The sequence below is a fragment of the Acanthochromis polyacanthus genome, chromosome 6 (genome assembly GCF_021347895.1).
Source record: "Acanthochromis polyacanthus isolate Apoly-LR-REF ecotype Palm Island chromosome 6, KAUST_Apoly_ChrSc, whole genome shotgun sequence".
In the NCBI taxonomy this organism is placed as follows: domain Eukaryota; kingdom Metazoa; phylum Chordata; class Actinopteri; family Pomacentridae; genus Acanthochromis; species Acanthochromis polyacanthus.
The window spans coordinates 33,193,737-33,221,656 of NC_067118.1; the positions used below are offsets into that span (position 1 = coordinate 33,193,737).

At 42.0% G+C, this 27,920-nt stretch overlaps 1 protein-coding gene across 5 annotated transcripts; it reads right to left on the minus strand.

Annotated features, from left to right (window-relative positions):
• Positions 1-862: 862 nt before the first annotated feature.
• znf512b (zinc finger protein 512B) lies at positions 863-27,263 on the minus strand. Of its 5 annotated transcripts, XM_022192073.2 has the most exons (18): positions 26,566-27,263; positions 25,831-26,103; positions 24,472-24,603; positions 15,695-15,774; positions 15,410-15,538; positions 14,936-15,111; positions 14,540-14,823; positions 14,366-14,437; positions 13,391-13,525; positions 12,695-12,816; positions 11,219-11,311; positions 8,561-8,659; positions 7,569-7,829; positions 6,543-6,878; positions 6,093-6,194; positions 5,868-5,930; positions 5,365-5,463; positions 863-4,851 (listed from the first exon to the last, which is right to left on the minus strand). In XM_022192073.2, the coding sequence occupies exons 3-18, from the start codon at positions 24,599-24,601 to the stop codon at positions 4,507-4,509; spliced, it is 2,526 nt and encodes an 841-aa protein (XP_022047765.1). In that variant the 5' UTR covers positions 24,602-24,603; positions 25,831-26,103; positions 26,566-27,263; the 3' UTR covers positions 863-4,506. The 5 variants fall into 5 exon arrangements, with proteins under 5 accessions (XP_022047765.1, XP_022047766.1, XP_022047768.1 ...); XM_022192074.2 differs by having other exon boundaries at positions 7,569-7,727; positions 25,831-27,262; XM_022192076.2 differs by lacking the exon at positions 15,410-15,538 and having other exon boundaries at positions 25,831-27,263.
• Between the last annotated feature and the right edge of the window lie 657 nt (positions 27,264-27,920).

The window sequence follows — 27,920 nt, forward strand, 5'->3', positions numbered from 1 at the left end:
GAGGAGTGGGCCAAAATACCTGTTGACAGCTGCAGAACGCTCATTGACAAATACAGAAATCGTTTAATTGCAGTGATTGCCTCAAAAGGTTGTGCAACAAAATATTAAGTTATGGGTACCATCATTTTTGTCCAGCCCTATTTCATTAGTTTGTTTTTTTAAATAATTATGTTAATCAACAATTCAAAAGTGATGGCTGATTTTGATTATTTAATTTTCAATAAATTTTTATTTATTGTTACTTTTGTGAGTTTCAAGTGATTTCAGTGAGAATTGTGGGTTTTTCCTTCTTTAACTGAGGGGTACCAACAATTTTGTCCACGTGTGTAAGTATTGTTTCTGAGATGCAGAAACATGAACACAATAATAATAATAATCCCAAATAACTTAGACCCCTTTGCAACTATTAAAGGTAGATTTTTCATCAAAGTAAATGTGTTGAATACTCATTTACTCATTTGTCATTTTTTTCTAATTTTATTTCCTCTAACTTAAAAACATGAACATAATAATAATAATGATAATAGTAATAATATTAATGAAAATATAAAATACATCAAATTCTTCTGTGATTATTCCTCCTGTACAACTGTATTTCAGCAAGTAATATTTCATACATTTGATTGTTTTGCATGTGCAGGCAAAAAAGGCACAGGTGTAAGCAATTAACGATAGCTCCATTTATTGTGGGTGTGTATACATGTGTTCAGGTATAACGCAGGCTGTAAGGAGTGCTTGCAACTAATAATAATTTTTGTCACATGTCAAAACATCCAGCCCAAGAAAAGCCTATTACATCCCAAAAAGAATTTACTGTAATATAACCTTTAACCTAGTTAAAATGTGACACAGAATGCACAGCTTTAGTCAACAAACTTTTATTAATTAGTTGAGGGATACTAATGCACAGGTAATACAACAAGTTTGGGAGAAAAATTGTAACAGTTCAGACTCAAAGGAGGCATTGATGCCTCCAATGTTAGGTACTATACAGCTTAATTTTAGATATGGAAATCTTTAATACATAATTAGTCTCATTTTATCTGTTACCTATATGCCATAAACAGCTATGAGCTACAGCATCATCTCTTAAAACTCTTAAAAGTTTCATCACAAGGGCCCCGACAAACAGAGCCGGATGCCATTTCCTGCTTTTGAAGTAGGTAGCATACTAAACGGACCACTGTTGTCCAAATGAAAGGGTAAAATTCTGAGGCTGCCTAAGGGGATTTCTAAGGATCAATCTTGGTTTTTGGAAATAACATTGCTGACAAAGGGAAGACACTTGAGCCTGCTGTTTCCCCAGGTACAAAAGTCACACCACACACAGTCCAGGTAACTAGAAAGCTCCAACAACACTCCTATTTCAAGCCTATGTCATGGTATAGTAAGTGCACTAAATACAGAAACAAACACACATACATATGCCTTTGTTGTCCCATATTGAATAGATAATAATAGAGGACTCTCCCAATGTGTTTGCCATCATGTACTGAAAAAGCTCAATTTATGTGCATCATCAAAATGGATAAAATAACAGTGTATGCCAACACACAGGCCTACAATGTTCTCGGTGGTCTACAAATTTTTTCAACCTTTTTCTGTTTAATGTTTAGATTTCATAATATGTAAAAAGCATTTTCAAAGCAAACAAATAAAAATAGGGGAGTGAAAAGAAAGCCATACAATTTTGAGAAGACACATCAATATCAAAATATCAGCAAGCCAACAAAAATCAGCTAAATATGGTGTATTGCTGTACTCTCTAAACATGTTGCAGTTAGCTCACACTGCGGGATAGATATGTGTTTTCCACATCATAGGAAGACAGATAGTAAAGGGTGTGATAAAATATAAAATACCCACTGTTAAAAGCAGTGCTAAACTATCATATTGCAACACCAAAGCTTGTCAGGTAAACACAGTCAATGTGACGTTATTAATGAAACGAGTAACAAGCAGCTGATGAACTGATTCTGTGCCACGGCGTAACACTCGACTAAAGTGTTACCATTTCTGACATCCAGTCATTACAAAGGTGCTAACTGTTTAATGCACACATACGCACACACACACACACACACACACACACACACACACACACACACACACACACACACACACACACACACACACACACACACACACACACACACACACACACACACACACACACACACACTCGCACGCACACTCGCACGCACACACAAGGTCTGGACAACTCATATTGAAAAAGTCCAAGGACCAATCAGTGCTCGTCTAACTCATCCTCTCCATCAACTGAACCTAGATAGAAGATACTGTAAAGGTCCATCCCACTGACAGAGACACATGCATAATCATCCCCATCTGAACCCACTCCATCAGTTGATTAGCAATGGAGGAACTCAGACTGAATCTTTGCGTTACTTTATAAAAAGTCACAGCGTAGGAATGACACCACCTGGGACACGTACAAAATTCAAATTCAATGCTTCTTGAAAATGTTCGGCTGACATCAGTGCTCGATTTTTATGATGACATTGACATTTTGGTGCAAAATTCAGAGGACTTGCCAGTGAGGAGATCATGGCAGGATGGATCAGTGGACTAAAGTGAGTTGTATCAGGTCCTTAAGGTAGAGTGGCAAGTAAAGCACCCTTATTATCTCACCAGAATATCCTCACATCACAATTTTATTCAAAGCTATCAGATTGCTATCTAGGTAACACACACAATAGAATATAAAATAGATTTATGATCTGTCTCTTTTTTTAAGCAAGCGAGTCATTATTTTCATGGACATAAACTGCAAATATAATCAAATATTCGTGGAGTTTTCATTTGCTCAAATCGTTAAAACAACTGTGGATTCAAGTATCTACTTTAAACACGTTAAAGTGAAAATATTCTCTGGTCTTTTAGATTTGAAAAGTAATTTAATATTTCATATTTGCTTTTAAAATCTGAAGCTAATCTAATATCAAGTGGCAGAGCAGCCTTAAACTTCAACAGGACCGGTTATGGCTTTCTGGTCATAATTATACGGCCGTGTTGGATTTCAGACACTATATAGAGAGAGTTAATCATGTTGCTCATTACCCATGTAAAGACAAATTTAGATTTCCTCTAGTTTTTCATCAGAGTAAAACATCCCCACTCCTGTACCAGCCAGCCACTAGGTAAGGTTGAATATTCCTGGAGTGCAAAAATACAAGAGGGGAGCAAGAAGGGTTAAGGGTTAAAGTGCAAGGCAATAACTTTGAGTGTCCAGGAATTAATTCATATACATTATTATATGTGGATCTTCATTTGAAATTTTTTCTTTGTTTAATAAAAGATTATTATCCCCAACCTCTCTATAAAAGATAGTATTTTACTTCTCTCCTCAGCTTTGATTCAAGCTAAAGCAGTAGCCAAAACATGGCCGCCTTTAAAATGGTGTCACATCATTTGATTGTGCTGCAATGGTGCAACAAGCTTCACACAAAGTCCTTCCTTCTGTCAAACATTTAGCTTTGCCAGTCCTATTTTAGAATGCTTCAACTTTCCGTTGTTTAAAATCAATTAAACAATGTCATATTACATGTTGTTGTAACTAACCTATACAATACAGATGAAAATTTCTAACAATCACTTTTTGGGGTATTCTGCTCTCCAACTGCAGTGTAAAAGAAATGCGGAAATAATCTTTTGACACCTAATTCTGGTTGACAAAGCAGACACCTTTCACTGTCATGTGTAAATAAATGTCACTGAAGTGGCAGCTGTAGGAAAAAGAGTGGAACATGATTAACAACTGACCAACATTTTAGCTTATATGACATTAGCTTACATGAAACATGAAAAGTAAAAAACAATGAAAGCAAAACCAGGAAAACAAAAACTAATTCAAAACAACATTGCACTACAGCACACACAGCAAAAATTCTGACTGCTCATGATCCAATTGGACGTGTCAGGCTTGAAAATGACAGATGGCATCATTGCTTTGAGTATATAGATATATAGATATAGATATTGTTTATGTACACAGTACAGTATATCTGTGAAAAAATGTGAAAACACTAGCTATCATTAAATGACTTCACCATGCTAATAGAATATCCTTTTCAAAATCTCTCAAACACAACACCACGAATCTGGCAGAGAAAATTACTCTCCATTGATTTGGAATACTACCTCTGTTTTAAAAATGCTATCCATGTAAAGGTCAAGATTTCATCTTTTTACCGACGCCCCTGCTGCGAGTACAGAAACTGAAATGTGTGCCTTAAAAAGGAGACAAAAGTGGAATGGAGAAATAAAGCACTACTGTTTGGAGTATCGTTTAGAACAGTACACACATTAACTCTGGGGGTTTCAAATCCAGGATGTGAAGACTGTACTAAATGTTTCACGTCTCAATTGTTGATTTGGCTTTCTCCTAAGTGCCAAGTCCTTGTGGAGTTAGAAAGGTGTTTCAGCTTCCCGGCATGACACGTACAGCAAGTGTCCACTCTGGCTCCTGGGTCGACAAAAGCAGAGCTACTCTGACAGTAACAGCCTCTTGGGTTTGCTTCGTCTGGTGGCGGAGGGGATGGGCTGTCTGTTTTGGCCTGAATTATTACTGTCTGTTGGGTCGCGGATCAGGGTTGGGGAATGTGCTGGGACTGAAGGAGGGAACACGGCGAGGGCTGAGTTTTGAGTAGTGGTAAGTGCTTCAGTTTGTTTGTGAGAAGGCTCATCCACAGGGGGGCGCTCTTTCGGTTTGCGGCCCCTCTTCTTACCAGTGGTGGCACCGTTCCTCACCTCAGCCTTGATCCCATTGTTCTCCAGGACTTTACTCTTGCTACTGGCGACCACTTGACTAGCTGCTGCCCGGAACCAGTTCTAAGAAAACAAGACACACACACAGTGATCACCTAGACCTAAAAGAGGTAAAGAAGCATATACGTGTACAATTGTATAACTTTCCCACTATAAATAGCTGGGGAAACCTTCACCTATATTGTGCAATGAAGCCCCTGGAGTCCCAAAAGATGGCACTGTTTAAAGTTGTTAATTGTGGATAGAAAAAGCTCTTATTTTGTGGGAAAAAAATGTATATTTGACACAAGTTATTATGCTATTTTGTAAACAAGGTATCGTGCTACATGTGCTGTACTTGACAAGAAAAGATTAGTATGACTTTCCAGCCTTCTGTATCTGTATAAACTTGTCCCCAAAATTTAATGACTGTTTGCAAAACATTGTGACTTTACCTCCCTGTGCAACTCAGCAGGTCTTATCATATATTAGCAGATATGAAAAGGCTGCCTACGAAGAGTGTAATTACAGTGAGAGTGAATAATATCGAGGCCTGTTTTAAGGCTACTTGTGAAGTTTACACTGAGTGTGACTCACCTGTGAGTGTGTTTTGCTAATGTGGTACTTGACACCGCTCTCTGAGCTAAACTCCTTCTGACAGATCAGACAGGTATACTTCCCCAGTTCACCTCCGCCCTTTAAAACACACACAGAGACAAGCACTAATGTGTATGCACAGTATATAAAAGTGTAAATTTAGGTCTTAAAATGATTTCTTTTCAAATCAGGTGAGAAAAAGACTGAAGCGTTACCATTTTTAGGACTTTACCTTAAAATTAAATTTTACCTCTCTAACCTTTTTCTTTTAAATCCCTCTCTTTTTTGCTTTTCGTATTTATGTTTGTTTTTTTCTTTTCATGCAGTGACATGATGCAAACATTCAAAAAATAAGCATGATTACAGCATGAATACATGTTGAGCGTAAATATGAGTTGATATTCTGTAAGACTTCCATATGTGTGTAAAGGCTTATTTTATATGGTGCCTACAGAGACAAAAGTAATCAGGTTGGTGGTTCTGCTGCGTGTGTGGGTTTGTACCTGGCTGCAGTTGGCGAGATGTGCCTTTAGTCCTGATACACTGGAATAGACAGCTTCACAGTTCTAAGACAAAGCAGAAAATAACAGTGAGAGAAGATACGATCTCAGTCTCGCTACTGTAGCCATAATGAGCACTGCTGAGGCAAATCCACCAGTTAATGTTGTCTTTATTCAATACAGAGAATGATTTTGTAGGTGGCACATCAAACTAATGAATGTTCTCACTTCATTTGTGCAGCAGATGAAGCCTTTCTCCTTGACTTGGTTCTTCCAGGCCTCTAGTAGCTCTGGGCTGAAGTTGGGGAGGCCGGGCCGGGTGTAGTTTAACTACACAAAAGAGAACATTTTGATCAGTGTTTGTGGTAGCGTTACAGTCTTGCTGTGTAAATACTGCATACAAAAGAGAGGCGACTGAGGGCCATATTTATCTGACAACATCAGGGTTTTACAATTTGTGTTTGTGTAAAGCTTTTGCAAGGAAATGTTGGCTTTGATGTGCGACGGTGTGTGATCCTGTTTGTGCCTCTGGAGATGTCTACCTGCGGTACACAATGCTGATGAGCCTCTGCCTGTATGTAAGGTGACTATGAATGGGTTTGTCTTCTGTGATCATCTCTACATGTCTGCTAGGAATGTGTGTCAAGTGTATTTAGTGCATCCCATCTCCGTCCTCACCCTCTTGCTGTCGGGCACCAGGTCGTCCTTGATGCGCCGCTTGGTGCCCCAGTCCTTGGCCAGCTCATCCTCTGCTATCTCCTGCAGGTGGAAAACGGCCACCTGAGCTGATCGCCGCCTCACTCTGCCACTGGGGGTCCTTTCAAAGTCCTCGCTCTGGCTCTCAGCATGGACTGGTTTTTCTCTGTTTCTCTCCCTCTCCTTTTCCCAGTCCTTTTCTCGAGCTTCTCTGTCCTTCTCCTTAGGATGGCTGAATGGTGGTTTCTCCTGCCAGTCTCTCTTCTCAGGTTGGCTTAGCTCCTTCCTGCCCCCTGATGGAAACTCCTCAGAGACAATCTGGAAGAGCAGAAATGACCACTTTGAGTGCGAAATACCAGCAGGATATTCACACCGTGGTCCAAACCTTTGCTGGAAGTTCACTGGAGCTCAACATTTTAAAGACTAAAGAACTATGCTGTGGGTCCTCAGGGAAAAGCCCAGACCTGTTCCAATCCCTGAAGATCTGTCTGTGGAGCAGGTAGGGGATTTTAAATATCTTGGGACAGAGATTGACAGCCGCCTGTCCTTTGGCAAACAAGCGGACTCGGTCTACAAAAAGGCACAACAGCGTCTCTTCCTGCTCAGGAAGCTCAGTTCTTTTAACATCAGCAAAGATACTTTAACCCACGTTTATAAATCACTCATCGAATACATCCTCACCTATAACATCTAAACCTGGTGGTGGTGGTGGCAATAGCTGCTCTTAATAACACAAAATAGACTGTGTTTTTAGTTATTTTATGTGCTTTACTTGTTTTGATTTATTGTACTGTGTTTTTAATGTTTGAGGGTGCTTTCAATGTTTGAGTGTGGTTTTTTGACTTCCAGCCATGACAACTTGGAACAGACAATAATCTATTCTATTCTAAAATGTGGGGAAACTTATTAAAATCTACCAAAAATATCCTCATAAAAGGCATTAACTGAAAAAATATGTCTGTGTCCTACTACTATTACAGGTACAACTGCTGTATGAGACAATCTTACCCTCTCCTTTCCGGTGTTGTTGTTGGTGTCAGTGACATTGTCCTTGTTGTTGGTGGTGGTGGTGGTGGCTGTCATGGTGGTGGTGGCGATGGCCGGGGAGTGTTCAGTGCGTACATGGTAGTCTCTGCCAGCCTTGGAGCGGTAGTGTTTTCCACAGTGCTGGCACAGAAACACAGGCTTCTCATCGTCAGAAAACTCTCCTCCACAACGCTTCTGGTGATACTGGTAGCCCATCAGACTGGAAAAGTGGGCTGAACAGCCCTGTATATATGTGTGTGTGTGTACACAAAATGTTTGTGTGATCATGTGACGCCAGTGACAGAAATGAGACAGAATGAAAACACACATTAAGCAGGAAACTGGGTAAGTAGAACAAAGTGTAGGATTAATGGTACAATATTACTGCATTTGGTCAATATTTCGTGGTTAATGTTTAAAAGACAGAGAAAACGGGAGGAAGATGCTCATTTTTCAGCGTTACGACATGTCACCATTTTTCGCAGCTTCTTCTCTTCCTCTCTCTGCCTTTTGCACTCTAGTGTGAGTAATGGGAAGCAGAGTGTTGATGTGGTTTTGGGCAACATGTCAAGAACAAGGCATAAAGGAATAAGGAGAGGGAGAGAAAGAGAGAGAGAGAGAGAGAGAGAGAGAGAGAGAGAGACAGAGACAGAGAGAGAGAGAGACAGAGACAGAGAGAGAGAGAGACAGAGAGAGAGAGAGACAGAGAGAGAGAGAGAGAGAGAGACAGAGAGAGAGAGAGAGAGAGAGAGAGAGACAGAGAGAGACAGAGAGGTAAAAGGAGGCTGACACAAAAGAGGAGCTTGAGGATTTGGAAGAAACAAAATCAAACCTGGCAGATGAGGACTGAGGTAAATGTGACATGAAAGACAGAAAAGTTGAGATAAATAGAAATGAGGGGCAAAGAAGAGCAAGAGTAATATAGAGAGACAAGAAAAGAGAAAAGGACCAGGGAAGAAGGAAGAAGTGCATACCTCACTAGGACACTTGATTCGTCCCATCTGTTTGAGCACTCGGCGCAGCCTTTCTCTCTCCTCGTGCTCGTTGCCCGTCTGGCCTTCGCTCCCTGAGGGCTGAGGCGGAACAAACACACCGTCGCATGAGCATGTCCCACCACAACACCTCCCACTCCCTCGTGACTTTAAAAAAAAAACGTGATGAAAATGTGTTTTCCATCTCTGGTGTTCACACTGTGCCAGGATCATTAAATGGTTTCATGGTGAGGCTGTTACTCAAGGCATGTTTATGACAACTGTCAAACTCATGTTTTCGCTCGAGTGTTGGCTGGTGCCAAACCCCAGCCAAGACCAGAACAACAGATGGCTACCAGGGAGAAGAAAGAAAACTGGGGAGAGTCTGGACTTACTGAGGCATCCCAGCGGAACAAACTTCATGTGTTTTCTCATGTGTTAACGCACAGTGATGACTGAGACGCAACTCTACAGTAGCATTCAGTAACGGTAAGGAGGAGCGGCGACACCGTTTTTCAACAGGCTGCAGGCGCAACAAACGACACTTCTCGCTTCCAGTGGCAGGGACAAGAAAGCATGAAACTACATCAGCATGTAATCTTAATGCCTCTAGAAGAGACAGAGCAAAAGAGCAAGCACGAGAGGAACACAGCGAGAGAACAGGCAGCACTATGCACAGTAGCGACATCAAGGTCAACCTCAGTGGGTGACCTCTGTCCTTCTGTCAGCCTGCTGTGTTTTCCCATACTGCAGTGGGGCTGAGCCATGTGACCACACTGACAACACAGCGAACCAAGGGTCGGTGCAAACACAAAATCAAGCAAAACTCTAACTTCACTGCAGCACTAGTACATAAAAATGATAGTAAGAGATTCAACGGTAATAAAATCAGCAACAATAACACAGAGAGAACTCATAAAAATCAAAGCAAAATGAACCAGTACTGGCATTTATGCAATTTCCATTACAGAAAGATATTTCAGTACCTATAAAGACACTATACCAACTGATAGAAAGAACACTCAAATTACTAAATTTGAGTGTTTTTATATAAAGGAACAACTCTGCAAATATATGACCAAGCTTATCAGCACTAGTTCTATGTCATAGCTGCAATGTAGATAATAATAATCTCTTGTCCACTCAAAGATACAAGACAATAAAATAACTGTCTTCTTGATACATTGAAATGGCACTGTTTTAACAACTAAACAAAAACATGATGTAAAATGTTTTCAGAGGATGAACCTTCAGCGCCTCAAAAACACGACCCCAAGCACTCTACAACGATATAGAACATCAACAACAATAAACAACATGACAGATGCTGTTCGACATGCAGACATTATATCAGAGAAACAGACATCTTCCTGAAAAAACAAAGGAAAAAATTCAACCTAAATACTATGGGGTCTAAGGGCACATCAGTAGCTCATGATTGTAAACAACGTGCCATCTCCTTCTGGTCTTTGATTTAGAATTTTCTGCTGTTTACAGTTTTCTCAGAAAGAAAATGAAACAAAAAAAAGAGAGTATGACACTAGTCAAATCTCCAAATGATAAAAGCCTTCTTTAATCAGCAGCTACTTGAGTCTGGATCAAGATCACAGACGGCAACACAATAACACACAAGTAACACAATGATGGCTTTCATTCTGTCACAAAAGTTTTAATTATCTAATCTGCGAAATGCTGCAAAAGTTTCGTAGTTTTCTGATGGGGTCTACCTGCTTAAAACTTTCCGTATTGGACTTTTAACACACGCCTAATGTACTAATGTCTTTTGCTCTGCTGGACTAGAATACTGCCAATAAGGTCATGGAACAACAGGTCCAGTCTGAAGACAAATGACAGCGTCAAACAGTTGAACTTGTCTGACACAGATGGAATAGTCATCCATCATCACTATTAAACTAGAAAGCATTACACACCCAAAGTCTCTCACGCAAATACACATGCTCATTTAATATGTACTATACGCATACGTGATCACATAAAGAAAACAATACAAAAACGCACATGCTACATGCCGTTTACTGCCTGTAGGTTCATTAATTTTTCATGATACTTTTTCAAACAGGCAGTGTTGAATAATTCAGCTAACTTCATAGCGGTACCATTGCTCTAATGCAGGAGTGTCATGATAATATCTTAATGAAGCTCTGTGCTGCCAGAGTTAAGACAGCTGCAGGAAGAAATGTGAGCACTTCAAGGGCACCGGTGCAAATGTATGATCGTTTACAAAATCCCAGATCACATTTTTAGAGAAGACCACAGCAGCTGACAAGGAATATGAAATAGATTGAACATAAAAGGAAGGAAAGGTATTTTTGACCGTATGATATGCATCTATATGGATTCATATAAATTTGTAGACATCTGCATACAGTCAGAAAATATCTTTCTATAATAAAAAACTGAAACAAGCAGTAGTGTATGGAAAATTTCCTTATGTAGTGCCACAAGTGTAACTCTGACTGATGCTGAACGGGTGTACTGCTTTGGTGTGGTTCCTAATTAACTACCCCGTTCAGTGGGTCAGTGTGACAGTAGCAAAGCACTTCTATCTCAGTGATGAAAAAACACACAAAGTGAGAGGGTGCTACTATTTGGATGAGGCTTTGAAGCAGATTCCAGAAATGATAACATCTATGAGTGTACCTTGGTGCTGTGTTCAGCCATGGTGTGGTAGTTGAGGCCGGCCTTGGACCGGAACTGTTTGTGGCACTGCTGGCACTTCAGGGCGTCCTGGAGCTGCAGGGGGTTGAAGGCCAAACTGAAGATCAAATAACATTTCTCGAAAGGAAACTAATAAGTAGCCTACTGTTGCTAGCTTTACTCTTTATTGGATCCATCAATACAGCAACATTTCATCTGTAATGTAATAGTGTTTGCTATCAGTGCACGATTCTGGTCAAAGAAAAGGACAAAAGACACATAAGAATCTTCAGGAACCCGAAAAAAAGCCAATTTAACACACAGTGTTCCTTGTCAACGACTTCTCTTCTCGCCTCGGTATTGATTTGGAGACAGAAGTGTTTTGATAGTGTGACCCAGTGGTAATGTGGTGATTCTGTCATTGCTTAGCGGCAGACCGTCACCTTAATAGAGTCACACGGGCCACTGGGCTAAGGAGCACTTGAAATGGTTGTAGGGACCCATCTCTCTTAGGGCCAAGGCTACTGCACCACTCCACCAGGCTCATCCAAGCTAAATGCAATCTAGCTGGTTAACCTTTTAAACCTCTACTTCGTTTATTACTGCAACTGACCACAATCAAGTGCAATGCAAAAAACACACAGCGCTTGCAGAAAAGTACAGTGTCCCTCCCCCTGGTCTATGTCTCTTGGCATTAGCTTTCACATCATAAATTAAATGAATGAGGATATTACACGAAAAGCTGGTAGAGATTACTGTACTGAGATACTGCCTGATGGGTTTTTTTCTACAGCATTCCTAATCAATATCTTTACTCTAAAGGCTCCCCAGACTCTGCACAATGGGGTTCTCAGGGAGACGTATCTAATAACGTTGCAGTCAAAGTCGTAATCCGGAGTGGAAATTGCAGCTCTGGGTTGAGAGAGCTTTATTTCATCCTCAGGAAAAAAAACAACTTTAATAACAAGCATGAGTTTTGTCATTAAGCAACAACTTTTGGTTGATATGAATATGGATTCCACTGAGAAGATGTCAAACTTCAATTAACGCATTGTGTATAGCACAGTGTCAAATGTTCCAAGGGATTCCAATTTTAAGAGAAACAGTAAAGAGTTTTTAGGACTTCTTCCAAATGAACCGCATACCAACAGCATTCAACAACTGCTACATGAGGGTTTAATATTGGTTGTTGCTAGAGGTACCGTATCTGTCTGGCAAATGGAAAGTGCCGTACCCGTAGCCCAGGCTACGGGTACGGGTCCGTATCTGTAGACACTACCTTTAATATTAGGGGCACTCATGTCTTACTGAGATTTTCAGCAGCAAAAACAAGCTTATAATGAGGTGTTTGTCTTGGAATGATATTAACTTGTCTGGCAGGAAAACATTTTTTTTTGGTTTCGTATCTCACTCTACCAGATGCAGTGACAGCACATCCACCCTGATCCTGTCTGATGAATAGCTCAGTCACTCACTGACCTTCTGGCAAATCTCCATGTGTTTCTTCAGCCCGTGGATTGTTTTCCTGGTGACGATGGAGCAGGTGGGACACACCACTTCACCTCGCTCTGAGATAGCTCGCTGCCACTGAGTGTCAGCGCCTGAGAAACATCCAGAACACAGCTCTGCTAGTTAAGCAGTCAAACTAGAATGAGACGAGGTCCTTATGGGTATAATATTTCCTTTGTTGTATTTGCTATTCCTGTTTTCTTGTCCTGTCGCTAAAACCTATGCTTATGTTAGCAAGCAATAATGTGCACTCAGTCACTTCAATGAAATAAGGTCAACAAGCATTAACATATACCTGCTATGAGTCATCTGCTTTGAAAAGTGATCGCTTAAAAAATTGTTGTCATTTTTGCCTGGTTCCTCATACACAATACAGACACAATCGCATTAGGTATTATTAAGTTTTTCTTTGGTTAAATATTACTCTTTTTATCTCATTTAGGCCAAAAAAATGCTCTTGGTTGGCAACAAGACATTCATAACAGAGGGATTTGGAAAATTGGGCTTTTGGTGATTGAAAATGATGCTTTTAAAAAGAAACAAGCGAAATGAAAACAGATTTTTTTTTCTGGTATCGCTGGTAGTAATTTTAATCATACCAAGGCCTAAATCCCAACAACTTCATGGACAAATTGAATCATTTAAAAAAGTGATCTTTGTGTTTACCAGAGCTTGTTGTTGCCGACTCTTTCTTGGAAGACTGACTCGAAGAAGGTCTTCTCTGAGGCTCTTCACTGAACCCACTCCCTTCCGGTCTCTTTACACGGCCCGCCTTCAGCTTCTCCTCTACCTTAGTCATACCTGCAACACACATGTGCACACACACACACACGCACACACACACACATAGACATGATCGTAATTAATACTCCCATTGAAGGTGTTCAAAGTGAGAGATATGAGCAGAGAGGGACAGTTGTAGGACAATGCTGAACAAGATACAAGATACAAAAACAGAAAGTTGATACTGAATATAAAATGAAAAAAGAAGGCCCAGAATGAAAAAGGAAGTTGCTTTGCGCTATGCCGGATCAATGACAAGCAGACTGAAAGGGAGCAAGAGAGAGCAGTGAGTTCTGCAAACTGCCGATGAATTGTTTGACAAGTGATGATAAGTAGTTTACAGCCTTGTGTATGCTTTATGAGTCACTGAACACTTTCAGCATATGAATGAGACAGAAAGAGAGAGAGACAGGTTGAAAAAGCTGCGTGTACGTGATGTGTTCTTGGTGTCTGAGTCACTGATTTGCACAGCCCGATATGAAACATCTCTACAATCGCTACATTAGCACTGCTAAGAGACCAGCACCATTGATCAGGAGCAGTAGGGAGTGCTCAAAATTACTTACGTAACCAATCACACAATGCAGTAAAGTTCTTCTGAGTAACCTCAGAACCCACAGTCCCCGTCTCTATTTTCCAGCAATGGTATATTTGTCCGCCCAATAATTCCTTTATTACGTAAATCATCATAGGGCTCCCGAGGTCTGCTGTAATCAGTGATGAATCAGCAAGCCCATAAAAACTCTTCTTCTGAACTTCTTTATCACACCAATGCGAGATTACAACACAAAGTTGCTTGTTTGTTCTGGACAAGTTCTCATTAGAAGAGATGGTTTATGTTTAACAGTCGGTATCTACCTTTCAATCCAAATGTTCCAGATATAGAGGGCTGTTCTCCAGTGAATTTCTTAGGCGTTTTCTGCTTCCGTCCTGGCTCAAGAGAAAAACAGAGCAAGAAATGGTCAAACGCATACAGTAGAAGCAGAAAATGAGAATCTGAGATCCTTTTCAAAAGATATACTGTAATCTTACTGTGCCTCATTCGCTCCGGGTCTTCATCTGGGAAAGAGGGGGGAAGGCTGCCCCCCTCGCTCTCACTTTCCCCTGCATCGGATGACGTGCTTTGGGACTGGGACTGCTGAGACTGAGGCTGGACTGGCTGGAACTGGTGAATCTGCTGTGAAGGCTGGCTGTGGCTGTGCTGTTTCCTCTCGCTCTTCTGGTGGGCCAGCTCCCCGTTCTGAGAGGGTGTGGACACCTCGTGTGTCTTTTTCACTTTGAAGAACACCGGAGAGGGGGGACTGTTCTCCATGGGCCTGAATTCACAGACCAAGGGAGGACAGTTTTTTGCAGTCAGCATTTATAATGTTACGAACAGCGTTATGTGGCTCAGTGTGGGTGGGAATTTGAGCTCTAAATCCCAGTCACCTTTTCTTGGTGTTGGACTTGATAGGAGTCTTTAGAAGCTTAGCCTGCTCTTGCTTTGCTTCCATGCTAACTCTGTCTGGGTGGTTCCATAGCTTGTGCTTCTGCAGGCGCACCTTTGTGGCAAACACTGCCTCACAGTAGGGACAGCCGTGACTCAGCTTCTCAGCTACGGTGGCCTGAATACAGACATGAGGAGAGGGGATTTAGAGTGAGCGCGCTCCCCACGCAAAAACTGACAGCAGTGGGTAGCTATTACTAAAGGCTTCATCTGACTAATCACAGGTTTTTGACAAAGCCTGACTAATTGCTCATGTATGGTCAATAATCACTAAATATTTGTAGTGTGAGAAGTATAAATTCTCTGGAATTAGTATGAACTGCAATTGTCCTTCATTGGAAGGTTTTCAATAGGACTTTATTGTAATCCACTGTTAAAATCCACACAGCAGGAAAGAGCAGAGGCTAGTGACTCACCCCCTGGCAGCGTTGATAGTGGTACTTGACGCCATAGATGCTGGGAAACTCTAACCAGCAGCCTGAACACGGACATTTAACCCTGGAGCGGCGTTTAAACTCTTCCTTCCATTGTACTATCATATGGGCCTGCTCGGGGGTGAGGAAGACAGAGTTGGAAAGTTGAATGCAAGCTTTATTGCTATATACTACTGCATACTGTGCATATTCATGGGGAGCTGCCCTCTGTGCAGAAATAATGAAGCCCACTTCAAGCACCCACTCGTTTCGAAGAGAAATACTCACAGGGATGCTTCTCAGTTCCTGCACTTCTGCTTTAGGACGACCTTTCCTCTTCCCCTCTGCTGGCTCATCACACACCGGACCTGGCAAAATGAGAAAGAAAAGCATATCTGAATTAGAAACAGGCTACTGCTAGCACTTCATAATCATGGAATTCAAATTTTAATTAAAAAGCCGTATAAAACACGAAATCCTTAAATTTAATTTTAGCCTTCTATGTTGTTGAACTTTGAAAGCAAGAGTGGTCACTTGTGATAACTTCTAGAAGTATTCTTGACTTGTTACAAAGCTGCACATGCCCAACTTCAGTAGAATAGCTTTCCAAACATCCGAAATAAAAGAACTGTTGCCTCTTATTCAACTAAATAAGAGCATGCACACATATGAAGGAGACAAACACAGAGCTACAGTGGGTGGGTTCAATAGCGATCATTGTTCACATGTCGGTATGTAATGCGTGTGTACATGTACATTGCACATTAATGAGTGCATGTATGTGTGTGTGAGCGAATGAAAGAGAAGACAATGTGTCCAAAGGCCTTCTGTTGAGCCAAACAGATCAGCTATAAATCGCTGGTGCCTGTGAACCTCTGACACAGCAGACTGCAGACCGACTGCCTCAGCTCTCTCCACTGCTCCCTCCCTCCGTCTCATATTGCTGCTTTCCTCCTTTCTCACCCCATGTCTAGCTTTCTCACCGTCCTTCCCTTTCTCTGCCCACACCCATCCCAATCTTTCACCGTGGTTCCACTGGCTCATTACCGCTCTCGTCTCTGCTACAATTAGAGCTCCACACTATCAGCCCTGCACTCTATTCCCTCTATACAGTCCTACTTGTGGGAAAGCGAGAGGGAAGGCAGAGAGAGCTGAGGATGGAAGAAGGGGAGGGGGGTGACAGAGGAAGAAGAAGAGAGCAAAGGATGTTGAGGGAGAGAGGGGAATTGCAGAGGCGGATGACTCTGACCAAGCATAATACTGAATGACAGTGCTGCAGGTAGCTGTGCTCTGCTCTTCAGAATGATGTATCTTTACATGTGCTCTCAACTTCCCATCACTGATCTGGCAAGACCAGCTAGCTGCAGCAGAAACAAGGCGAGCAGGAGACAAAGATGCCGCTAGAGTCTATTCAGTCATATCAGATCTAGAAAATGTCAAAGAGAAACTACTTCTAGTAGAGACAATAGTCCTTTGTTGTGAAGTGGAATGCAGCAGTGGTCTTGCAATGACTTTCTTTTGCATCCGTTTCACTTCTCCATGCTGAGGAACATGACATTGTGTCTTCCAACTGCTGTCTTCTCCTGCAAACTCACTGACAAGCAGAGGCTGGATGCACAGATGTGTAGTGCTGCCCGTTTGAGACGGGTACCAAACTGGATCAAAGCGTTCTGTTTGCCTACCTGGACTACAGAAAAGGTTCAATAATTTTTCATCAAGGTAAATGAATTGACTTACAACCATTGTTGCTCGTTCAAAAACATCTCCTGTTGGCAAAAGAACCTCTCTCTGTGATGTTAATAAGTAGAAGAAACACTCCAAATCTAACCTACCATGACGTTCCCTTCTCATTTTCCCGCGTTTTATTACACAATATCAACTTTCCCTTTGTTGTCCTCTTTCTGTTTCTCACTCAAAAAACACGACACAAACATGGGCTGACAGATTATATGTAACCTTTTACTTCTGACTTGAAATAATAAGGTAGAAAGAAAATAAGGCAAGACTGAATAAGATAGAATGAGAAGTAGCACAGCATTGCTGGCTGTGTTTCAGAATAGTTCATGACACAAGGTGTAAACACGCAAATAAAAGCGCACACTGACACACAAACAAGCACACAAAACCATTACCAGTGTGTGTGCAGCATGATGTGTGTGCATGGCTATGAGTGTATTAATATTCTCCAGGCGACAGAGCATTTCTCTATTAGCTGTCTGGGTAGCAGCTGGAGAGGTGATGCAGTCGGCGCTACTGCTCTTGTGCTGAGGAGGAAATTGAGCATGCATTCTAATTCCTGTCTTAGAAAATAAAGGTCTTGTAAAAGAAAGGCATAATTAATGAATTCTGCTCTTGGGAAAGATATGTTCTTGTTGCTATGGGAATAAGATCCACTTGTCTTAGTTACCACTATCAGAGGCCTCTTTACAGCATGCAGAACAATTAGGCCCACATACAATGCAAACAGGCAAAGCCTCACAGCCAAGGCAGCACATGTGCTGGCAAAACTTACTGTAAAATTAAACACAAAACAGCAGCCTTTCCTGTCCTGGGGTGAAATGAGTTCATATCTTTTACTTTGCTAGCATGAATCTGAGGAGCACGCTGGCGCTCAGATATCCCAGCAATCACAACCATTGTCTTGGTATGAAACAAAGCAGGTCCATTGTGTCAAATCTAAACCCCAGTGCTCAGGCACAGGCCATGGGGATAAAACAGCTGTTCAACTAATGTCAGAGTGTGACTCGCTCCCAGCTGTCTGCAACTGTTGCTGTGCACACTGGTTAACACTGACGGAGAGGAGAAGAGAAGAGAAGAGAAGAGACGAGAAGAGAAGATTCAGGGTCCAGGAGCGCTGGCAGCTGTCTAATGATCTCAAATAACCTCTGAGTTCTCCTAGCTACGCCTGCAACTGCTCTCCCTGAGTGCAAGGGTTCACACATTACCCACAAACACACAGAACAGTCATTTGTTTTCCTTGACAAACACTCACACAGGAGTCTTTGTCTTGTGTCTGCAGAGTAGGTTTTTAGACATTCTGTAGTTTAGAACGACAACAAATACAAACACCGCTCGCCACTGACACGGCTCCATGGAAAGAAGACATAGTATCTCTACTTCCTCAATCTCAACAGACAATAGATGGAGAAACTAATACACCTGCACTCACTACAGAGCAAACACGCTGACAATGAGCGAAACTGTCGTTAGTATGAGTAAGCGATGTTGGTTTACAGTGAGTGCAACCACTAGGCCTTACCGCCATCTCTATTTCTGTTTTGCCGCTTTAAAGTTTAACCGTTGTGGTTTTACTTTTACTCCTTCATAGCGTCCCCCTCTCTCACACATTCTGTTTAGTGGGCAAGTTAGCACTTCACTACTTTCATGCGCACAAACAGTCTTCTACAACTTTCAATATATCAATATTCCTACATGATATTTTTCATCCTGAACTCTCAGTTCCTCCCTCTCCATCTCTCTCTCTCTCACACACACACCAATGCAGGGACATTTCTTCCCATCATACACACCTCCTTTTGAAGACGTCCCCATATTCCCTCCCAGTCAGGCCTGATTCCAGACAGTGAGTAAGAATGAGAAGTGTGGTGGAGCAGCACCAGAACAGTCTTACTGCCCAGACACTGACTAACTGAAAGAGAACCAGACTCTCAGTGAGTCTGGCTCTTACTCTCTGTCTTTGTTTTTCCCTTTCTCCCCCCCTCCCTCTCTTTGTAAGTCTGTCTTTCTGCCCTCCCTCTCCCTTTCTTTCTGTGTAATTCTGTATCTGAACTAATCTCCTACATAGACTAGATACACTTGTTAGCACACATTCAAATATGGTTCTATAAATTTGGAATATTTGATTCTAAATTTTGTGAAAAACATCTGAAAAGGAACAGGCCTTCTATAGCAGAACTGTTTAGGGAAATGATTTCAGGTGATCGTGTCTTTGCTTTTGAAAAAAAAAAAGAAAACAACCAATAAACACTGTAATTTGTTGAGACAGCTGTGAAAACAAAGAAGTCTGCATCTGGTATTTGTTTCTTTCTGTGATGTTTACTGGTTTTAAGATTTCGATAATGACACAATGAGTTAATCAGATTTTTATGGTACCATGATGCTATCAGTTTCGCAAATCTGTTTCCTCTTTTTAGGCTATTATGAGTACCAGCATGCTTTGTGGCCATACACTGTGAATAAAAGATGAGCACAAAGCTACTGTGATGTCACATATTAGTTTGTGGATGATTGTTTTGAAGCCTTGAGCTTGACATTTTCTTTCCCACATTGGTCTTTTAAACCTAAACACTGCAAGCAAGGACTGGAACTGACTGAGAACTTGAGGACACTGTCTGCACGGCCACACGGTAGCGACTTTTCAATCACAAGATAAACACAAAATATACAAAATGAACATCAAGCTGTACTGGAAGGAACTTGACACTCACGATTGAGACCATAAACACGTTGGGAAAATGCTTACTATGGTAACAAATCAAGTGGGAAGTAGGGTTGTTTTCTCACAAATTTCTATACATGTGGAGTTTTTGGCAACCAAAGAAGCCACCCCTGCTGGCCATTAGAAAGAATGCAGGTTAAATCTACTTTCAGACTTGGAAGCAATGTCCATAACTGTTACAATTGGTGTGAGTTTTAAAATTCTCTACAATACTCTACTTCAATCGATCCTGCCTGTTCAGGGTATAATCTACTAGTTTCTTTCTGACTGTGCATTACTCTGTGCCTTAGTGTTAAACAGATTTAGATTGGGAAATTTTCTAACCACCTAACTTTTAAATTTAGTTCCTTGAACCACAGCGAGTGTCCTGATGGAAAACATTTTTGTTGCCCTGAGTGACCTGAACTACTTCAGAGTGAATCACTCTGAATGTGAAGCCAAGACTCACCACACAGACTCGTGGTAGACTATCAGTTTACTACCACCACCGAACCACACGTAAAGCAGCCAAATCAAAGAGAGGAGCTCGGGCCTGAGATTGTTGCTACATAATCTGGTGACTCATAGTACCTCCACTGATTCTTCAGACCTGTATTGATTTTACAGCCTTCCACATCAACGCCGCGCTTCATATTATTGGAGACCTAATGTATTGCCCAGTGCTCATTTGGCCCAAAGCCAGTGGTGTGTTTAGTGACATCCAATCACAACAGCTTTGGATAACTGACCACACATATGGCCAGGGAAATCCGAGGGGATGACGCTAAACTGACAGCAAAGCAAATGAAATGTCTCTAAACATAAGACTGACTGGACAGAAAATATACAGACAACGGTGGCGTCGACATTGCTGCACCGCATACACAGGGCGCACATGGATCAAAAAAAGGCATGTGCTAATTCAGCAGGGCATACAGTATTGTATATGCGAGCCAGACAGACAATGCCTGCTCCAGACTGTTTGCAGTGCCCTCCTTATGGACAGTGACTCACCAACTCAATCTCTCTCCTCTCCCATTTCCCTGTACTCCTTCTCATCTGCCATCCTCAAGCCTGCCAAATAAAGGTGTGACAACGATGACAAAGGACTCTCCTCGAAACGAGATGCAGCATCAGGCTCAGAAAAGCACCAGAATTCAATTTCGACTCAAAACAAACATTTTCAAATGTATAGCTCTTTATTGATTTTATCTTTTGGTAGTTGGTAGACGCAAAGCATGAGCAGGAGGGAGCTGGAAAATGTAAGAAATCTGAGAAGAATGAGGAAGGGTAGTGGGTGTAACGGATAGGAATAGGGTGAAGAAGGTTGCGGGGATGACATGGAAGGAGGAAGGAATAGCAAGTTTGAGTCACTGCCGCTGATGATACTGCCTGATGAGTAAAACAACAACTAAATTAAGAGTTTGAGGGAGGATAAAATAGAAAAGATTGGCAGTTATGCGTGGAGAATTGGACAACAATCGAGTGACAGAAAGTGTGAAACAGCACTGAATCGAGAAGAAAAGCGAGAGAATGATGCTGGAGCAAATATACAGGTTCAGCTGATGGAAACTGAAGGTTCTGAAGTCAAGAGTGGAGGACTGTCATTTGAGAACACGTACAGCAGTGTTCACACATCATTGCACACACACAAGCAGAGACAAGAAAAGATAAGCAAAACAGACTGCACAAATTAGCACACTACCATCAGCCACAAGCATACAACTCATCCTGCTGCACTTAGATTCCCTCCCAACCCTGTTATCTTCTAAACTTTCCAATGCTTAAGCACAGCAACAAACGTGGAGCACCCACCTCCCTTTACACACCACATGCCCAATGGATAGAGTGTCTTGTAATCAGGTAGGGTATTGCACAACTCTCCATCAAGGAAGGACAACGGTTACATATATACTTTACTCATTTAGACTTCAATTACTGTCTGCAGACATGTGCCTAATCTCAGGGCTTTTCCTACAGCACTTGGCAGAACAGCATTAGCATCATCCAAATACAAAAACTATGAGCCAAACAAGGCTTTAATAGGAAAAAAAAAATCTCGCAGCAAAGGAAAAAAGAAAGAAAAAAGCAAAACAGGCAGAGTGCCAGTCACCCTCAAGGACCGGATCCCTTTCTGAGAGTTGTCTGGTGTGGTAAAGTGACAGCTCAACCGCAACACCCAAGGCACAAAAGCTCTACCAAAGCACACAGATCCATGCTTCAGGTTTGGTTTTCGTGCATAAAGGCATGGAGGAATTTTGGAATTTCAGGAAACCACTGCTAAAACAACAGTCCAGCCAGCCAGAATTTCTTTATTGTTGCATCACGTAAAGTTTACGTCAGGGAGAGTTATCGATCAACATGAAATCTGACAATACGACAAGATGTAACAGTTCAAACTCCCTGTGGACATGGAATAAAGAATGAAAAGCCAGCAGTGGGATGAGGGCACATACTAAGGTACCTGGTCATCAGAAGGGCACACTGTGTACAATGGACATAGACTGAGTCCTGAAAAACCTCTACAGGGAGCCTCAGATATTGATGCCTTTGTTTCCCCAAACTGAGGTTCACAGGTCCCACGGGACAGACGAGCTAGCGGCAGGCTCATTATTATTAGCACTATAGCATTTCTCCTCATCATTAGCTCTAGAAAGCTGTTGAGTTGTGAGCTAAGGACATTTGAAAAGACTGCTTGTTGTTTGAAATGCATCTTGATTTAGATGTAGTTGGTACAAGAACTAGAAAGCCCAGTCTGTCAATGAATACCTTTTTGCCCTAGCTACAGCTGAGTAAATCATATACCAAAGCAGTTAATGTGTGGTGAATACCGAATATGAAGGATACTGTAATCTTGTCCCGTTTTGATGGTCATGTAAAATTTCAACTGTTTTTCCTATCTTCTGCTTTGTGTTAATTCTTATTCTTGCACTACATTCTGCATATGTAACCCAGTGTTTCCTCTTAAGTTTCCTGCATGCTCGTAGAGAATCTTGAAACCTCTTAATCACATAAAAACTCAGTCCACCGGCAAAGTTAGCAGCTAAGCTTCCCTAAAGGCTAGGGAAGCCTCAGGTAATGGTCAAGCGAAGAGAAACTTTCTAACCAAACAAAACAATCCTTCAGCTACAACGCGGTGGAATGTAGATTTTAATCTTGTGCAATCAAATTGTGCTAGAAGCTCTCGTTGACACAGACTTGCGCTACCAACTACACTGACATAATTACTGCACTAGTATCCCTGAGAAGCCCTACGTTATTGAGTCAAAGCACATCAGTGGTGAAAAAAACAGAAACCGTTGAGTCTTAAGTTACCTGAAAAAGTCCCATAAAAACCAAGGCCAATTCGTCACTTGCGATATTATTACCTCAAGACACACAGACACACTCACAGCTATCACAGTTACTCATTAGGGAACCGAAGCCAGTTCTAGTCTCAAAATGATTAGGGCAGAGCCCACCACAAACTTTCCACTGATTGATTTATAAACTCATCTTGTTTATTGAGTGATAAAGTGTAGAAAAAAAATCTATAAAACACGGGACTTTGAGAGGCTGCAGAGAAAAGCCTGTCATTCAAATAGATCCCCTGTCTTCTGCTACAATAAACGCTTCAAGAGCAAAAACAGCAAATCAGCTGACAATCTGTATACTAAGACAAGTTGGGGAGCACACTGTGAGCCAGTGCTATGCTGCTAACTATTAGAAAACAAGGCAAATAATCATAAAATGAGAGAAGATGGATTTCAATCAACTGCTCTGACGCTTTGTATGGCTTTCCTGCACTCTTGTCTGTCTTGCAAAAGAGGCATTGTATTCACGTCCACAACAAGCAGGCACACACACGGACACATGCACGCACTCACACAGACGTGAAAATCGAGCCTAGGGGGCTGAATAATTATGCAGAAAGAAAACAAATTGAAACACCTAGACTAGTGTTGGTGCTCTGTGTGTCTGGGAATGAGAGGCTATTTTGTAGCAACCAAAACAACTGGGTCACATTAGAACAGCCCCAATTTTCCAAGCCCGCCTGACGCTATTAACAAAGTCATGATGATCTGCTGGTTATTGGATTGAAAAATAATTCCCCAGCCTGGCTCCCTCTTTCCTAAATCTTCCATCTCCCTCCAGATGGCTTGGGGTTTCACTCATGTCAGCTCTTGGCAATACTTATTTGTTTGGTTTTCTCACTGTAAGGCAGTCTCAGGAAAAACGTTGTAGTTTCCAGGCCCTTCTGTGGTGAGAGGGGTAGAATTACACTGAGGCTGGAGCCATTGATTCTTAATAAAATATAACCCATTCAAAAAAGCTGCAGTGCCCCTTACATGTATGGTATGTTAATCAAATCCTTGAGAAATAGCAGTGAAGTTCTGAAGAGCTAGCCTTGAATTGTAAACGCCAGTCAATGCAAAGTCAATGAAACAGAGATAAAAGTGCAAAAAAAAACAAATGCAATGATCGTATGCGTCTTGGTATTTGATGTTGTATGCAGACAGTAGCTTTTCTCAACATTGCATCACCACATGAAATTCATCCTGGAGGCAGTCCAAGAGCAAACCTGGGTCATTCCAGCTACAGTCGCACGCTGCTTTCATTTAACAAAGTGCAGCGGCTCCTCACTCACTGTGTTTGTTGTTTTCGGGGCCTGCCGTGGTTCGAACAAGCTCCTGGGGATGTCCATGCTTGGGGGTTCGGCCCCTTGGCAGCACCGACGAGGACAGCTTCCCAAGCCTGGGGCCGCTGGGGCTCTCCATGCCTGCAAAGGGTTCAAACACACAGGAGAGTTAGACTGCTAAAGGCTCTATCTGGTATCTCTGCTTCTCATTAATCGGGCTCCACTGTTTGTCAAAACATTATTAGCAAAGTCCACTACATCAATAGCCTGTGATGATGCCGTCTCCTTGTTCTATAATGCAGTTTCTTCGTGTGGGCCGTCTGTGCTGTTGGACTGAAGGTTATCTGAGTGGAGGCACACACATCATCTGCAGTGGTAATGAGGGCGTGACCTTCCATGTTTCATTTCAAAATCAATACTCTCACTTACACACTAACTTCATGCTCGGCCCATTAGAAAAAAGGTGAGTCAAAGAGAGGCACAATCGCTTTTTTCCTGAGTAGTTTTTGCATCATGAAAAGCAGTGATGCATCTCTTGAGCGGCTCAAGTGGTCAGCGGCAAAGTTTTCTGCTTTTGAGGGAAGCCCAGTCCTCTTTTGTTTACACAACATCGTCCATCGATCTCTGACAGACTTCAGCCTACAGTATGTGTCAAATTCTGTCGTTCCCCATCAACATGGGACAGCTGACAATCACTAATTATGGTAAGTGGTGCAGATTACGATCCAACATGCTTTCTCTTAGCACACACATCCACGTCACTCCCCTAATGAATTACGAAGGCACACAAAGGGTCACCCAGTGGGGGCCACTCAGTGTCCGTTTACATGCCTTTCTATTCGCTGTATATCGAGCAAACACTGGCTCATCTGCCACACTGATAACATGCTCATGAAACTGACTTAGTGATGCTCCCGCAGGATGCTGAAATGCTGCACACATCAACACCAGTCATCTTCCTGTTCCTGTGTGATGTGTCAGTGAGGTGTCTGAGAACTACTTAAAATAAACAAATGTGATGCAGGAGTCTGCACAGCCACATCTCTACTCTCTGCATTTGTGTTTTTAGCTTCTGGCTGAGCAAATCGAGCGTCCCTAAACGTTGCAGCTGGTGTTTCCATGAAAGATGAATCCCTTACAGTAACTTTATTAACATGCATTTTGCCAGACACAACAAAACCTGGTTGACACCCACTCACCATCTCACATCTCTACACAATCTGCTGACAAACCAACCTGGAAATAAGTCTTTTAACACCACGGCACGTGGCACGCTGCCATGCTGTGTTTGTCAACTACAACAGGAAAAAAAAGGAAAACAGGGATCCACTTTTTTTTTTTTGCCTTTTCCTCACCGGCCACACCTACCTGAACTGTCGGGCAGTCACCCAGCTCCAGGGGCCGGGTGGTGGCCCCGGGTCACCCACGTGAGGGGAGGAGGAAGGGGGTCAGGAGACAGGCACCTAAGTGGGCGTTTTTCCACCAATGTTCTCTTACATGGCAATCACACCTGCTGTGCGTCAAGGACCGGTCAGACCGAGGCTGGGGGGCCCGGAGGGGAGCGGGCGGCCGTCTTGTCTCGTCCTCCTCCGACTCCACAGTCGACGACGACGACCAGGCGAGCAGAAATCACAATTCCGCCTGTACATGAAAAGAAATCCAGGACACTTTCACCTTATTCCCAGTTTCCAATTGCCTCCTTTCCACCACCCCCAGCTCCTTACTCCTCCTTTCCTGCATTAATATGTACACCACGAGGCACTTCTTCTCCAACCTTCTCCTTAAAAACACTTTCCAGAAATAGCAGGAAAAAACACACAGCTCCCAAAAACATAGGTATGTCCCCGACTCCTTGAGGAAAAATATTAGAATACGGGATGGTTTATATAGGCAGTGAAGCAAAATGGCGACTTTATTACGAAGGAGGAGTAAAAAAAAAATCCTTGCGCTGGCTGGAAGCTAAAGGGAGGCACAAAAATATGTTTAGTGCAGTAATTTCGACGGCTGCGAGACTGTCGGTGAGAGTAAAAGAAAGCGAAGCGAAGGAAAATCGGCAGAGACGCCAAATCTCGGTCGGTTTTGGTTCACTCCTCGGCTCCTTACCTCGGGATTATTTCGCTTTTTTATACGGATATTATCTCGGCGGCCGTGTACAGTATTACAGTAATGTGTGTTGGGTCATGCGCGTATCCACTCCACCTTTGACAGTTGCAACTACAGTCTTGAGGCAACTTGCAAACTCTCGCGTTATTATTATCTATATCGAGCGGAATAACAGTGGGGCTGTTTCTTTTTTTTTTTTTCTTTTTTCTTTCTGGCTAATAAAGTCGCTGCAACACCGGCTCGTGATACTCTTCCGACGTAACGACGCTGACGAAAAAGGGTCAGGGGCTTTAATTCCGTGTAGCAGCCGTCGCTAAGTATTTTCAATCTGTAATTGCATCGTCCTCCAGCCTTCAGCGGCAAATCACGCGAAGGAAAAATATTCCAGATTATTCTAAGTGCCGCTGCCTCTCTTGTAGGCCGTCAGACACTGCGAGCTGCTCTCTCCAAAAACCACTGGAATAACAATTATGCCTAAAAATCTGCCAAGCCAACTGAGCTGACAACCAGAAACTCCCCACATAAAATGGATTTGTTAGGCATTCTTCCTTGTAGCTCTTGTAATAATCCACCCCTAAATTCAAGGTCAGGATTATAATAACAATCCTGGTGATTTTAATTCACATTTAATGCACTTAAACCCTTTTCATTCCTTCATCTGAAGTGTCCTCATGCTGGCATTTCATCCCCCAGCTAATAATAAATGTTTCACATATGGTGTGAGCCCACATCTTTCTTGTGCCACAGCTCAGATGAATCATTCATGGCATCATCGCCACCTCACTCAGTTTCAGTGAAACAACAGAGGGTCTCTCTTAGTGTTTGATTGGTGCCAGTCATCATGACCTAATATTTCCTATTAGTGGAAATCATCTGAAACCATGATGTAATTTATGTGGGAAAGCTGTTTCCTGCATTGCCCAGTGGAGGGCAGTAGAGTCTTATTATTTGCATCATGTTTAGTTGTCACTGCCATTTAAATATATTGGACTCTATTATGTTTTTATAAATATTACATATACAGAAGGAATTCACAAGGTTTCCCTTCGTCGAAACGTGATGAAAACGAGGGCTGCGGACAAATGAGAATAGATTCATGTGGGAGGAACAAAGTGCTAATGAAATGAATGAATCAAAGGTAACATTAATCTTTTAAATACAGCTCCCAGAAGTGCCATTTTTTTTGCCAACTCCTGTGCTATGTGTCAGTTTGCTATTTAATAAAGATATATCATACCGTGGATACTTATTTAATAGCAGTATTAGATCGTATAACATCAAGTTAACACCTAATTTTATGGCTGCATTGGACAAAAGATTTCAAACAGGCTGGTTAAGGTTTGTCTGCATGGGTT

Bases quoted from the DNA above. Each gene is read 5' to 3' on its own strand.
- znf512b (XM_022192073.2), bottom strand. From the start codon at position 24,601: ATGGAGAGCCCCAGCGGCCCCAGGCTTGGGAAGCTGTCCTCGTCGGTG. The intron at 15,112-15,409 runs GTGAGTCACTAG...GTCTGTATTCAG, and splicing joins ACTATCAACGCTGCCAGGGG to GCCACCGTAGCTGAGAAGCT. The intron at 11,312-12,694 runs GTCAGTGAGTGA...AACCCCCTGCAG, and splicing joins ACATGGAGATTTGCCAGAAG to CTCCAGGACGCCCTGAAGTG.